At 39.6% G+C, this 12,700-nt stretch overlaps 1 protein-coding gene across 1 annotated transcript; it reads left to right on the top strand.

Annotated features, from left to right (window-relative positions):
* Positions 1–8,372: 8,372 nt before the first annotated feature.
* Positions 8,373–9,957, top strand: LOC129843077 (N-lysine methyltransferase KMT5A-A-like). Its single transcript, XM_055911833.1, has 4 exons — positions 8,373–8,513; positions 8,618–8,830; positions 8,920–9,155; positions 9,314–9,957. The coding sequence occupies exons 1-4, from the start codon at positions 8,428–8,430 to the stop codon at positions 9,919–9,921; spliced, it is 1,143 nt and encodes a 380-aa protein (XP_055767808.1). The 5' UTR covers positions 8,373–8,427; the 3' UTR covers positions 9,922–9,957.
* Positions 9,958–12,700: the final 2,743 nt, after the last annotated feature.

Below are 12,700 nucleotides of genomic sequence, written 5' to 3'. Positions count from 1 at the left end.
ATTTGGAATGTCTGAGTAGTTCTATATGATGTCATAATACACCCCTCTGATAATCAAGTGATATTTGGTAGGGATGGACGATATATTGGTGAGCATATCGGAATCGGACGATATTTGCTAACATCGGCATCAGCCCGATATATAGTTTACCGCCGATGTGCTAAATTGATGTCAAAGCTGAGGTGCATACCTATATAATGTAAGTAGATGACGTAATGACGCCACAAAAGTAAGTGAAAGAAATAGGTTTTGATTATGTTTTACTGGTAATGGGGACATATGTAAATGCCAACAAAATAACTTTGGACAGTGTGGTGTGTGTGTGTGTAATCTTTAACTAGGCAAGTTAGTTAACCTCTACCGAGTACCTAACCCGGATCCGGGAGCACCCCCCACCCCCCCCACACTGATTAGCATCGCTAGCATAGCGTCACAATTAAATAGTAGCATCTAAATATCATTAAATCACAAGTCCAAGACACCCAATGAAAGACACAGATCTTGTGAATAAAACCACCATTTCAGATTTTTTAAATGTTTTACAGGGAAGACACAATATGTAAATCTATTAGCTAAACACGTTAGCAAAAGACACCATTTTCTTACTCCAACAGTTTTTTCCTGCGTCAGTAGCTATCACTAATTCGACTAAATGAAAATATATATAGCCACTAACCAACAAACAAATTCATAAGATGACAGTCTGATAACATATTTATGGTATAGCATAGTTTTTTTTTTTTAAATGTGCATATTTCAGGTATAAATCACAGTTCTACATTGCAGCTGCAATCTGATATAGTGCTGATGCAGCTAGAACAATTACAGAGACCAACGTTATATAACTAATTACTTGTCTTAAAACATTTCAGATAAAATACACAGCGTACAGATATTGAAAGCCCAACATCTGGTGAATCCAAACAATATTTCAGATTTATTAAATGTTTTATAGCGAAAACAAAATGTAGCGCTAAATTAGCATAGCCACGCCAGGCAGAACCAGCTGGGCGCGCCCGACCAGTTCACATGCACGACAGATATATGAAATAACATCGTAAATTGGGTCTTACTATTGCTGATCTTTCATCAGAATGTTGATCAAGGTGTCCTTAGTCCTGATGAGTCGTTCAATCCATTCACAATGGCAACTTCCCCTCTACATTTAGCCTGGGTACTGGTCGACTGGCACGGTCCCTGTCCAAAGTTAAAAAACTCACAGAACGGAACACGGCAAAACTCCAGAAAAAATTCAAATAATCTGATTAAACTATATTGAAAAAACATACATTACGATGATATGGTCACATGTATCAAACAAACTTCGAGACGGAGATAGTTTTCATCCGTAACGTCAGCATAACAAACGACAATTGCACCTCTAAAACGCGCGTTTCAGAAAACCTGAATTTGTTGGTCACGCTAAAGAAATAGGTCTTATTTCACGTCAGTACAAGATAAACAAAACATTTCTCCTCTGACGTCTTCCTGACACCCAGAGGAAGACGAATGAAGTGTGTTTCGGGTCATAGGTGGCGTGACCATATATAGGCAGAGCGTTGAAGCGAGCATACACATCTTGCAATCTTCTTCTTGCTCAGGGAATGTGCTGTCAAATGACTTGTGTTTCACTCAGAGAGAAAATTGAAACGGTTTTAGAAACCATAGCTTGTTTTCTATCCAATGGTATATGGTTATATGCATATAGTAACAGCAATAATTGAATAAGAGGCAGTTTAATCTGTAGAGGCAATTATGCTAATGCGAAAACAGCACCCCCTGTTTTCTCAAGAAGTTAAGAAGAAATTCATATTTACAATTGCCCCGGCCAAACCCAGACGACGTTGGGCCAATTGTGCGCCGCCCAAATAAAGACAATCCCTTGAATGAGTAGGTGTGTCCAAACTTTTGACTGGAAAAAGTATCCATATGTTATACTTCAGGAGTAAATGTATAGAAGTTCATTGAAAGTCACCCAGTAAAATACTACTTGAGAGTCTAAAAGTCTAAAAGTATTTGGTTCTAAATATACTGATTTTATTAATAATTTTAATTATTAAAAGTTAAAGTATAAATTACTTAAAATTCCTTCTATTAAGCAAAGCAGACGGTACCATTTTCTTGTTTTCGAACGATGTATTTGTGTTTAGTGAGTCCGCCAGATCAGAGGTAGTAGGAAATGACCACGTATATTCTCTTAATAAGTGTGTGAATTTGAATAGTTAGCATTCAAAATGTAACGAGTACTTTTGTGTGTCAAATGTTGCATATAAATCTTTAGTTCCTAGGCATTGTGTTATATGTTAGAATGTCTAATAAACAACTATATTGTATACATTAACAATATTGTTTTGTCAAAATAAACTGCTACCTGCATCTGTATGTACTATATTGCCCACCCTGCTGATCAGGCTCTATCTGAACTACAGTATGCTGTCATTGTTTTACAGAAAACCTTTACTGACCTTAAATTGTTATTGAATCTGTGTAAAACTAAGTATATATTGTTTTCTAGAGTAAACAAAAATGGTTATAATGATTGAAGTATATAGTATGTACCTTATATGGTGTATCTGATGTTAACTTCTAATTGGTCCCAATCCCGGATCCGGGAGCACCCCCATCAGTAAAAAAGCTGACTAGCATAGCCTAGCATAGCGTCACAAGTAAATACTAGCATCTAAATATCATTAAATCACAAGTCCAAGACACCAGATGAAAGATACACATCTTGTGAATCCAGCCATAATTTCTGATTTTTAAAATGTTTTACAGGGAAGACACAATATGTAAATCTATTAGCTAACCACGATAGCAAAAGACAACTTTTCTTTTCCACCATTTTTTTCCTGCATAGGTAGCTATCACAATTTCGACCAAATAAAGATATAAATAGCCACTAACCAAGAAACAACTTCATCAGATGACAGTCTGATAACATATTTATTGTATAGCATATGTTTTGTTAGAAAAATGTGCATATTTCAGGTATAAATCACAGTTCTACATTGCAGCTGCAATCTGAAATAGTGCCGAAGCAGCCAGAATAATTACAGAGACCAACGTCAAATACCTAAATAGTCATCATAAAATATTTCCGAAAAATACACAGCATACAGCAAATGAAAGCCCAACATCTTGTGAATCCAGCCAATATTTCAGATTTTTTAAGTGTTTTACAGCGAAAACACAATATAGCATTATATTAGCTTACCACAATAGCCAGAAACACAAGCCGTTTACCAGCAGCAAAGGTTAGCGATCCTAACAAACCAGCAAAAGATATATAATTTTTGACTAACCTTCATATACTTCATCAGATGACAGTCCTGTAACATCATATTACACAATGCATATAGGATTTGTTCGAAAATGTGCATATTTAGCGGCACAAATCGTGGTTATACAATGTGAATTGTAGCCAAACTTGAAGCAATCTGTCCGGCGCCATCTTGGAGAGACACCTAATCTAATCGATGACTAATCGTAAACTTGACTAAAAAATACAGGTTGGACAGCAAATGAAAAATACATTAGTTCTTAATGCAACCGCTGTGTTAGATTTTTAAAATTAACGTTACTCGACAACGTTACAGGGAGACCATGCCTAAATTAATGGCGGACTAATAATTTTACATTCTTCCACAGAAATACGAATTAATATCATAAATAGCTCTTACTTTTTGATGAGCTTCCATCAGAATCTTGGGCAAGTGGTTCTTTGTCCAGAACAATCGTCTTTTGGTTGAAAGATGTCCTCTACTCCTGTAGAATTAGCTGCTAACGCCAGCGATGTACCGGAGAGGTGCCCAATTCGTGATAACGCCTGACAAAGAAACTCCAGAAAATCGCAATACACTGATATAAACTGCTATAAGTCGGTTTAAATTAACTACCTTATGAAGTTTTTAAGACAAAAAACAAATTAAATCAGAACCGGATATATAGAACTGCTAAACCGAAAGCTTTTCAGGACGCCATGCTGGTGTCCCTCCTGCGTCAGGCCCCGCGTCGAAAAGGTCGGTCCTTCCGTTCCAAGAGGATTTATACTCCCCCAGATGGTGCTATCCACTCCATTCAAAGTCTCACCGCTTACTGACATCTAGGGGAAGGCGTATGCAGTGCATGTAGCCCCATAGCTTACAAGGGAATTTATAAACCGACCCTGGAACAGAGACCTCGATTTCAGACTTCTCACTTCCTCACAGGAAAATTGCTCCAACTCGAGTTCTGTTTAACTCACAGATATAATTCAAACGGTTTTAGAAACTAGAGAGTGTTTTCTATCCAATAGTAATAATAATATGCATATTGTACAAACAAGAATTGAGTACGAGGCAGTTTAATTTGGGAACGAAATTCCTACAAAGTGTAAACAGCACCCCCTATTGAGAAAAGGTTTTAAGCTGTCTTTTAAAAAACATATTGATGAGTTAAGATGCTGAGTTGGGGTTTTAGGCTTTCCAATCTGCGTTACCCACTCTAGTCAGCAGATGGCGATTTGAGTCTTTCAGGTGATGTTTCTTGCGTGACGTATAATCTAGTGGACGGGACGGGAGGTTTCTTCAACAGCGACAAAAGGCTTCTGATTCAACCAACTTGGTGGTTTGCTAGCGAACATAAAATCGAAACATTGAAGCGCTTTAGACCAATCTTGTGTATTTTACTCTTAGTGTTTTGAATATAATTCTGTTTACTTGTCTACTTGTTCATTTAAATGTAATTTGCTTGTTAAATTAGCAAATGTGGTAAATTGATAACGCACTAGGCTAATCGACCGGAGCATGAGTTCACTAAGCTCGACGGAGAAAGAAGCTCTGATGAAAGGAGAGGAAGAAGCTTTCAGGATGAAAAAGGAGGAAGAGGAGGCTATCACATTGAAAGAAGAAGAGGATGATATTACAGTGAAAGAGGAAGATGGGAAAGAGGTTGTCAAAGTGGAAGAGGAGGAGGTAGAAGCTTTCAGAATCAAAAAGGAGGAAGATGCCGTAACAATACAAGAAGAGAATGTAGTGAAAGAAGAGGAAGAACCTTTTAGAGCAAAAGAGGAAGAGGAGGCTATCTCAATAAAAGAGGAGGAAGACGTTTTGGGAGTGAAAAAGGAGGAGGCTGAAGATCAGATTACAACCAGTGAGTACTGTCTTAAAAACGGGGGCACAAACTGCAGTTTTTGAAAAAAATAAAAAACTTGTTGAACTAATGTGTGGTTTTAAAGGGACATTCTACTGAAGTTCTACACTTGAATATGTTGTTCAGTACTGTATGAATTGTTTAGGGGGAAATCTGCCATTGGTACATATGTTTTTGGGACTTCGATGTATTGAGTTCTCATTCGCCATGTGGTCTACATTAAAGTTCACCTCATCTAATATAACAGGCTTTTAAAATGTACTTAAAATATCAAAGGGATGTTAAAGGCACCCATTTTGTGGAATTGACCCTATACATTTGCAACACAAACAATATTTGACAAAATCATGATGAAAGTGGCCATTTTAGACATATTCATGCCTCTTGATTGTAATAGACGGTCATAAGTTTACCGTCTGTTTGCTGTTCTCGTTCACACAGGAGAGAGACATGACTATCGTGGATCCTCTGGGGAGCCTCAACAACATCCTGATGCTGACAAGTCAGAGAAGAGTCTCTCCAGATAACAACACCAGATGGTACAGCTTGGTCTGGTCTAGCATACAGCTTGCTCTATCAGGGTCTGGGCTGGATTTCTGTAAAGCACTTTATGACAACAGTGACTTCAGCATCCATAATGATATGTGTCTGTGTCCCCTCTTTATGGTTACCAGGACAACGCTAGCCCTTCCTCCCTCCCGGAGTCCCCGTGTCGTGGCTCTCCCGGTAGCGCCGCACTGCTGGGTATGAAGAGGTTGTCTGTGCTGCTGGTGGACTGCAGGAAAACAACGGGGCTGAGTGGAACTGTGAGAGAAGGAGAAGAGAAGAAAGGATCAGATTTGACTCATCAAAGTAAGTGCTGTAGTTTAGTTTGAACAAATACAATAGATCTGCCCACTGGTATCTGTTACCAGGACAACCAGCAGAGTTATGTTTGTTGACAGGAAGATAGACTGGTGGATATGGATGTTATGAATATCATAACACTGAAAAAGGATTCTGCCAATGAAAAGAGAGAAACCAATAGACCATATAAAACCTTGATGAAAGTTAGCTTTAGAAAGTTAAAAGATGATCCAATGTAAGGTGCTTGTTTTACAAAAACTTCCATAAAACATTATGGATGTTACATTGCCTGTCCCAGTCAACGCCCCTATCTTTACAAGACTGTAGAACAGGCAAACTAAACTCCAGACACTGTTAATTAATTAACTAATACTGGAGGAAAGCTGTGATCAGGCTGCCCACTCAAGCGAAAGCTTCAAACTGTAACCAGTGCCGTCAACCTTGTTCAGGTTATCAATCAACCTACCAAGGTAGTTACAAACAGTAGAGGAATGAAATCATCAATATGTTTTGATCATATCTTTACTAATGCTGCATAAATTTGTTTTAACCTCTACGGACCCCCGGATCCGGGATCATCCTCATCAGAAAAGCTGACTAGCATAGCCTAGCCTAGCGCCACAGGGATATCATATAATATAATTTCATGAAATCACAAGTCCAATACAGCAAATGAAAGATAAACATCTTGTGAATCCAGCTAATATTTCAGATTTTTTTTTTGAAGTGTTTTACACCGAAAACACAACATATATTTATGTTCACCACAATAGCCCAAAACACAACGCCATTTTTTCACCGCAAAGATAGCTTTCACAAAACCCACAAATAGAGATAAAATGAATCACTAACCTTTGAACAACTTCATCAGATGACAGTCTTATGACATCATGTTATACAATACATTTATTTTTTGTTCGAAAATGTCCATATTTATAGCTACAAATCTGGGTTTTACATTGCAGCCATGGTCACAAATGGCACCAAAATGTCCGGAGAATATGTCCGGAGAACTAACAGAAAAACTCATCATTGCTGAAAAATACAAGTTGCATATATAATTAAAGATACACTGGTTCTTAATGCAACCGCTGTGTTTGATTTAAAAAAAATAACTTTAGTAAAAAGCACAGCATGCAATAATCTGAGACAGCGCTCAGCCATTCTCCGCCATGTTGGAGTCCAAAGAGTCCACAAAAATACGAAATTACATCATAAATATTCCCTTACCTTTGATGATCTTTCATCAGAATGCAGTTGGTCCTGGTCAGTCCCTGGATGGGAGACCAGATGCTGCTGGAAGTGGTGTTGGAGGGCCAGTAGGAGACACTCTTTCCTCTGGTCTAAACAAAGATCCCAATGCCCCAGGGCAGTGATTGGGGACACTGCTCTGTGTAGGGTGCCGTCTTTCGGGATGGGACGTTAAACGGGTGTCCTGACTCTGAGGTCATTAAAGATCCCATGGCACTTGTCGTAAGAGTAGGGGTGTTAACCCCGGTGTCCTGGCTAAATTCCCAATCTGGCCTTCAACCATCACAGTCACCTAATAATCCCCAGTTTACAATTGGCTCATTCATCCCCCTCCTCTCCCCTGTTACTATTCCCCAGGTCGTTGCTGCAAATGAGAACGTGTTCTCAGTCAACTTCCCTGGTAAAATAACTGATAAATATTTTTTTTTAAAGTGCCAGGAATCCTAGTTCCACAATAAATTGTTGTTTTGTTTTAGAATGTCCATTTCTTCTGTCGAATTAGCAAATTTGGCTAGCATAGTGGAGCTCACGTGTCCATGAAGATTTTACGCATGAACGAAAAATTCAAAAAGTCATAATAATAGTCGAATAAACTGGTCAAACTCAGTTGAGAATCCATCTTTAGGATGTTTTTCTCATATATATCCAATAACGTCCCAGACGGAGCCTTTCTTCGTGTCTACCTAACACATTGCAGACAACGATATGGCAAACCGAAGTGCGTAGCCAAGTACTACCAATATGGCTGACCTCTCACTCCAACTAGTCCCATCCGGTCCCAGAAAAGGCTAGACACTTCATTCCACGTTCTACTGCCTGTTGACATCTAGTGGAAGGCGTATGAAGTGCATACAGATCCATAAATAAAAGACAATTGAATAGGCAATGCCTTTCACAGAGACCCATTTCAGAATTTTCACTTCCTGTTTGGAAGTTTGCCTGCCAAATGAGTTCTTTTTTACTCACAGATATAATTCAAACAGTTTTAGAAACGTCAGAGTGTTTTCTACCCAATAGTAATAATAATATGCATATCATATAATCTAGGACAGAGTACGAGGCCGTTTAAATTGGGCACGATTTTATCCAGAAGTGAATCGGGTGCCCCCTATTTACATGTATTAATGTTGTCTATATTTTCAGTGGTTCGATGTGTACTACCGACATGTTCGACCAGCTTTTCTTAAAAACTCTGACGACATGCAAGAAGATGAGAGATTCTTCATTTCCACAACCGGGAAACCCATCTACAACCCATCCAATGACCTACAAAGGTTTCATGCCAAGTAAGTACACCACTGTTAAGGAGAACACTGTTTAATCATTCCACAATACTTTTTGGACAGTACAGTTTTCTGAAACCAAACTGTTTTTCTTGTTCTTTCATCAGATACAACTTGCCCAACATCACGAGCCAGGTAGCAAGAAAAGTTTTTGAGACAAATACCAAAGCCAGCTTCACAGACCAAGAGATGTCCCTTGTTGCTGACTACTTGGCCCATACAACAGCTACAACTAAAAAGCATTACTGCTTGAAGACAACAGTCAATGCCTGCATGGAAATGAAGCTGATCTCCAAAGTTGCCATGTCCATTGAATCTGAGTAAGTATTTACACAAATTATATAAATTACACTTTACATTGTCTTGTAAATGCTGCTACATATAAATGTGTTATGTTCCCTTTTTCAAGTAGTGAGACTGCAGGCCCCTCCTGTGCAAGCACAAGGAGAAAAGGAGCATTGTCCAGCAGCAAAAAGTTGGATGAGGCACAGACCTTGAAACTCTTCTATGAACACTTCCCTGTCACAATTGATGGACAATCAATCAAGACGAAGGACAGACGACTGATTGCAGGAACGTATGAGAGATACTGCTATGACAAGTGGAGAAGCCAGCAAGAGAAAATGAGACGTGATTATGTGATCGGTATGAAGCAGCTAAAATACACTAAACTAAATACAATTTTGTTATATTATATATTACAAAAATGTACTGTATTTAGTCAGTAAATAAAGTACTACTTGATAAGGGCTTCTACTATTGAATAAATGAAATTATTAATAACACTTATTTTTTGGTTACAGCGCACTTCCCCAGAAGACAGCCCACTGCAAGTCAAGTAGAGAGATACATTGAAAGGCAGAACTGGGAGAAGAACAAAGTGAAAGTGGAGAATGTCCTTTGTTACTGGCAACCTTCAATTAACACTGACACACCAAAAGACAACAAGGCAATTAAGAAGCTGGTGAAGTCACAGAAGTGGAAAGGACTGTACATTGCCACTGACCCTGATAAAGGAAAAAAGGTCATGACGACACGTCCATTTGCTAAAGGGGAAGTTGTCTGTGACTACCACGGTCTCCCACTCTCAGGGAAGCAGGGGAAAGAATTGTTGGAAGCAACAGATAATGACGAGATGGGGTTCCTTTACTTCTACAAGGAATCGTCAGGGAAAACGTACTGTATAGATGCAAAGACTGTGCCCTGCCCTTGCCACCCAGAGATGGACACAATTGGACGTAGGATAAATCATTCCAGAAAGAGAAGCAACATAAAGGGTCAGCTTCAGCAATTAGAAGAGGATGGCAACGTGTGGAACATCATCCTTTTCATTGCCCTACGAGACATTCAGGTGCAACAAGAACTGTTATTTGACTATGGGGTGTCAAGAAAATCTTTTGTTGGAGAATAAGGTGAATGCACCAATTTGTAAGTCGCTCTGGATAAGAGCGTCTGCTAAATGACTTAAATGTAAATGTGAAAAGGAGAAGATTTGGAATGGCTTTGTGACAACTAGGTCCGTCAGCTTGAAATCTGATGGGTCTCTAAACAACCCCCCTTGGGTGGTGCTGTGGCGGAGATAAGAGAGTGACCTTTGGAAGTGATCTTCCCAGCCTGTCAACATTTTGTTTTCTTCTGTTGTTATACATATTGAAAGAGAATGTGCAATATTAAATAATAGATCATCACACACACACAAACATGGCTTCATCGTTGTTCACAGTTTATTCATAGTTTCTCACCATTTTTAATTATCGCATATGATCATAGTTTGAATATAGTTGGCCATAGTTTCTAATCATAGTTTCTAAATGTACTTTCTAATTGTATTTTCTAGTCTGAGAAGTTTTGGTACAATAATAAAGTCAAATGCAACCGAACGGGCCAGAAGCAATTGTTTGTCCCTGTAGTTTTGAATGTTTCCCTGTCAGAAAATTGTTGAGAGGCTAAGAGAATGACCTTTGGAGGTGATCTTCCCAGGATGTCAACATTTCATTATCTTCTGTTGCAGAGGGGAGGGGCAGTTCAGTGAGCTGGAGCCTTTGATTGCCCTGCCTCTGGGAGCCTGTCAGATATGTTCAAAATATCAGTAAGATATATCTGTAAAATATTTTGAGCTACAAACATACTTCTTCTATTTGGAGAGTTTTTTTTTTTTACCATTCAGGGATCTACTATCAAACAGTCAAGAAATCATTAAAAGATGAATGTTTACACTGCTCCACTGCTGTGACAAGTGGAGAAGCCAGCAAGAGGAAAGGAGATGATTCATGTGATTGGTAAGGTGCACCTAAAATCCAGTAAACTGAATACAATTTTGTTTTATTAGGTATTACGAAAATGGGCAATGATTTGAACGTACAGTAAAAACAAGCTTGTTTTGAGGCTGCATAGATCCATAGATTGGACAGTCACGGTGATGTATCACAAATGCTCTGTTCCAGTGTGACTAGACCTATAATTTGAGAGCATTTTGGGAAAGTTTTGAGCTTTTTCCATTTTTAAACATCCCCAGACATTTACACCCTCTTCCCCAGAATTTCAAGGGCCCGGGAGAGCTCACCGGACGCCGCCGGAACCGCAATGCTTTCCAGGGCTTGGGCCCCTCTCTCGGGGCGAACCCATTCCAGGGCGCTCTGCTCTTCACAAAGAAAAGAGAACTCTCCCTGGGGTTCCCGCCAGCTTCTCCGGGATCGGTCGCGTTACCGCACTGGACGCCTCGCGGCGCCCATCTCCGCCACTCCGGATTCGGGGATCTGAACCCGACTCCCTTTCGATTGGCCGGGGGCGACGGAGGCCATCGCCCCTCCCTTCCGAACGGCGTTCGCCCATCTCTTAGGACCGACTGACCCATGTTCAACTGCTGTTCACATGGAACCCTTCTCCACTTCGGCCTTCAAAGCTCTCGTTTGAATATTTGCTACTACCATCAAGATCTGCACCCGCGGCGGCTCCACCCGGGCCCGCGCCCTAGTCTTCCGTTCTCACCGCAGTGGCCCTCCTCCTCATACATGTGAAAATGTTAATTTTACCTTTTTATTCTACAATAACCTTTACCCCCTCCTTTTGGGAATGTTTCCTCACTTCCAGTAGAATAGCTTTCATAAAGATGTATCCAAAGGAGCAATAGAGTTGGAGAACATGCGCCCGTGTATTTTGTTCTCTTTGAGGTCCATTTTCTCCGAAACCTAAACCGCCAGAGCCCTGTTCTCCTATTGAACAAACTGCTATCTTGAAATGTTGAAAAAGTTGTGTTCATAGGAAGCATGGGCTGTTTTCTCTCAAGACAAAAAAGTAGGCCCAAAATGAGGCCTGACCTAAATTGAGGGTGATTTTGGGTAACAGCGGCCAATCCGTTGAGGCTAGAAACACAAATTAAACCACAGGAATGTTTTTGAGGTCCTCCATATATTCTCTGACCATGTGAAATGAACCCTTAACAGTGAATAAATTCCAAAATGTACCTTCTCTCTTTACTGCTAGGTCCATCTGCTTGAAATCTAATGGGACACAATACTATCCATTAACATGTTTGGTTCTAAATATTAGAGTAAGAACTTGACGGACAAATATTCTCAGAACCCAACAAACCTCTCTTTAAAAATTCAAAAACTGTAATTTCTGTAATATGTTTAGCCATGCAAGTTTGACTGAAAATGTCAGGTCCTCACGGGTAATTGAATGATTTGCCTTGCAAAATCACCTACAATGACAGCTCATCAGGCTACTATAAGGATTACCTTTACTGATTTAAGCTATGGACCTGGAGCCACAGGAAAGGCTTAAATTGTCCCTGTAGTTTGAATGTTTCCCTGTCAGAAAATTGTTGATAGGCTAAGAGAATGACATTTGGAGGTGATCTTCCCAGGATGTCAACATTTCATTATCTTCTGTTGCAAAGGGGAGGGGCAGTTCAGTGAGCTGGAGCCTTTGATTGCCTTGCAGAGGGGAGCCTGTCAGATATGGTCAAAATATCTGTAAGATATATCTAAGATAATTTGTGATACAAACATACTTCTATTTGGAGAAGGTTTTTTTTCCCATTCAGGGATCTACTATCAAACAGTCATGAAATCATAAATAAATGAATGTCTACACTAAAGTATGTGGATTTGATGGACTTTCTAACCTTAAAGGGACAAGAACCAAAGTACAAATGCCAAAGAAGTCCCTGCTCAGCCCTGATCCTT

This window comes from Salvelinus fontinalis, unplaced genomic scaffold (assembly GCF_029448725.1).
Source record: "Salvelinus fontinalis isolate EN_2023a unplaced genomic scaffold, ASM2944872v1 scaffold_0097, whole genome shotgun sequence".
Lineage (NCBI taxonomy): Eukaryota > Metazoa > Chordata > Actinopteri > Salmoniformes > Salmonidae > Salvelinus > Salvelinus fontinalis.
This window is presented reverse-complemented; position numbering and strand designations above follow the sequence as displayed.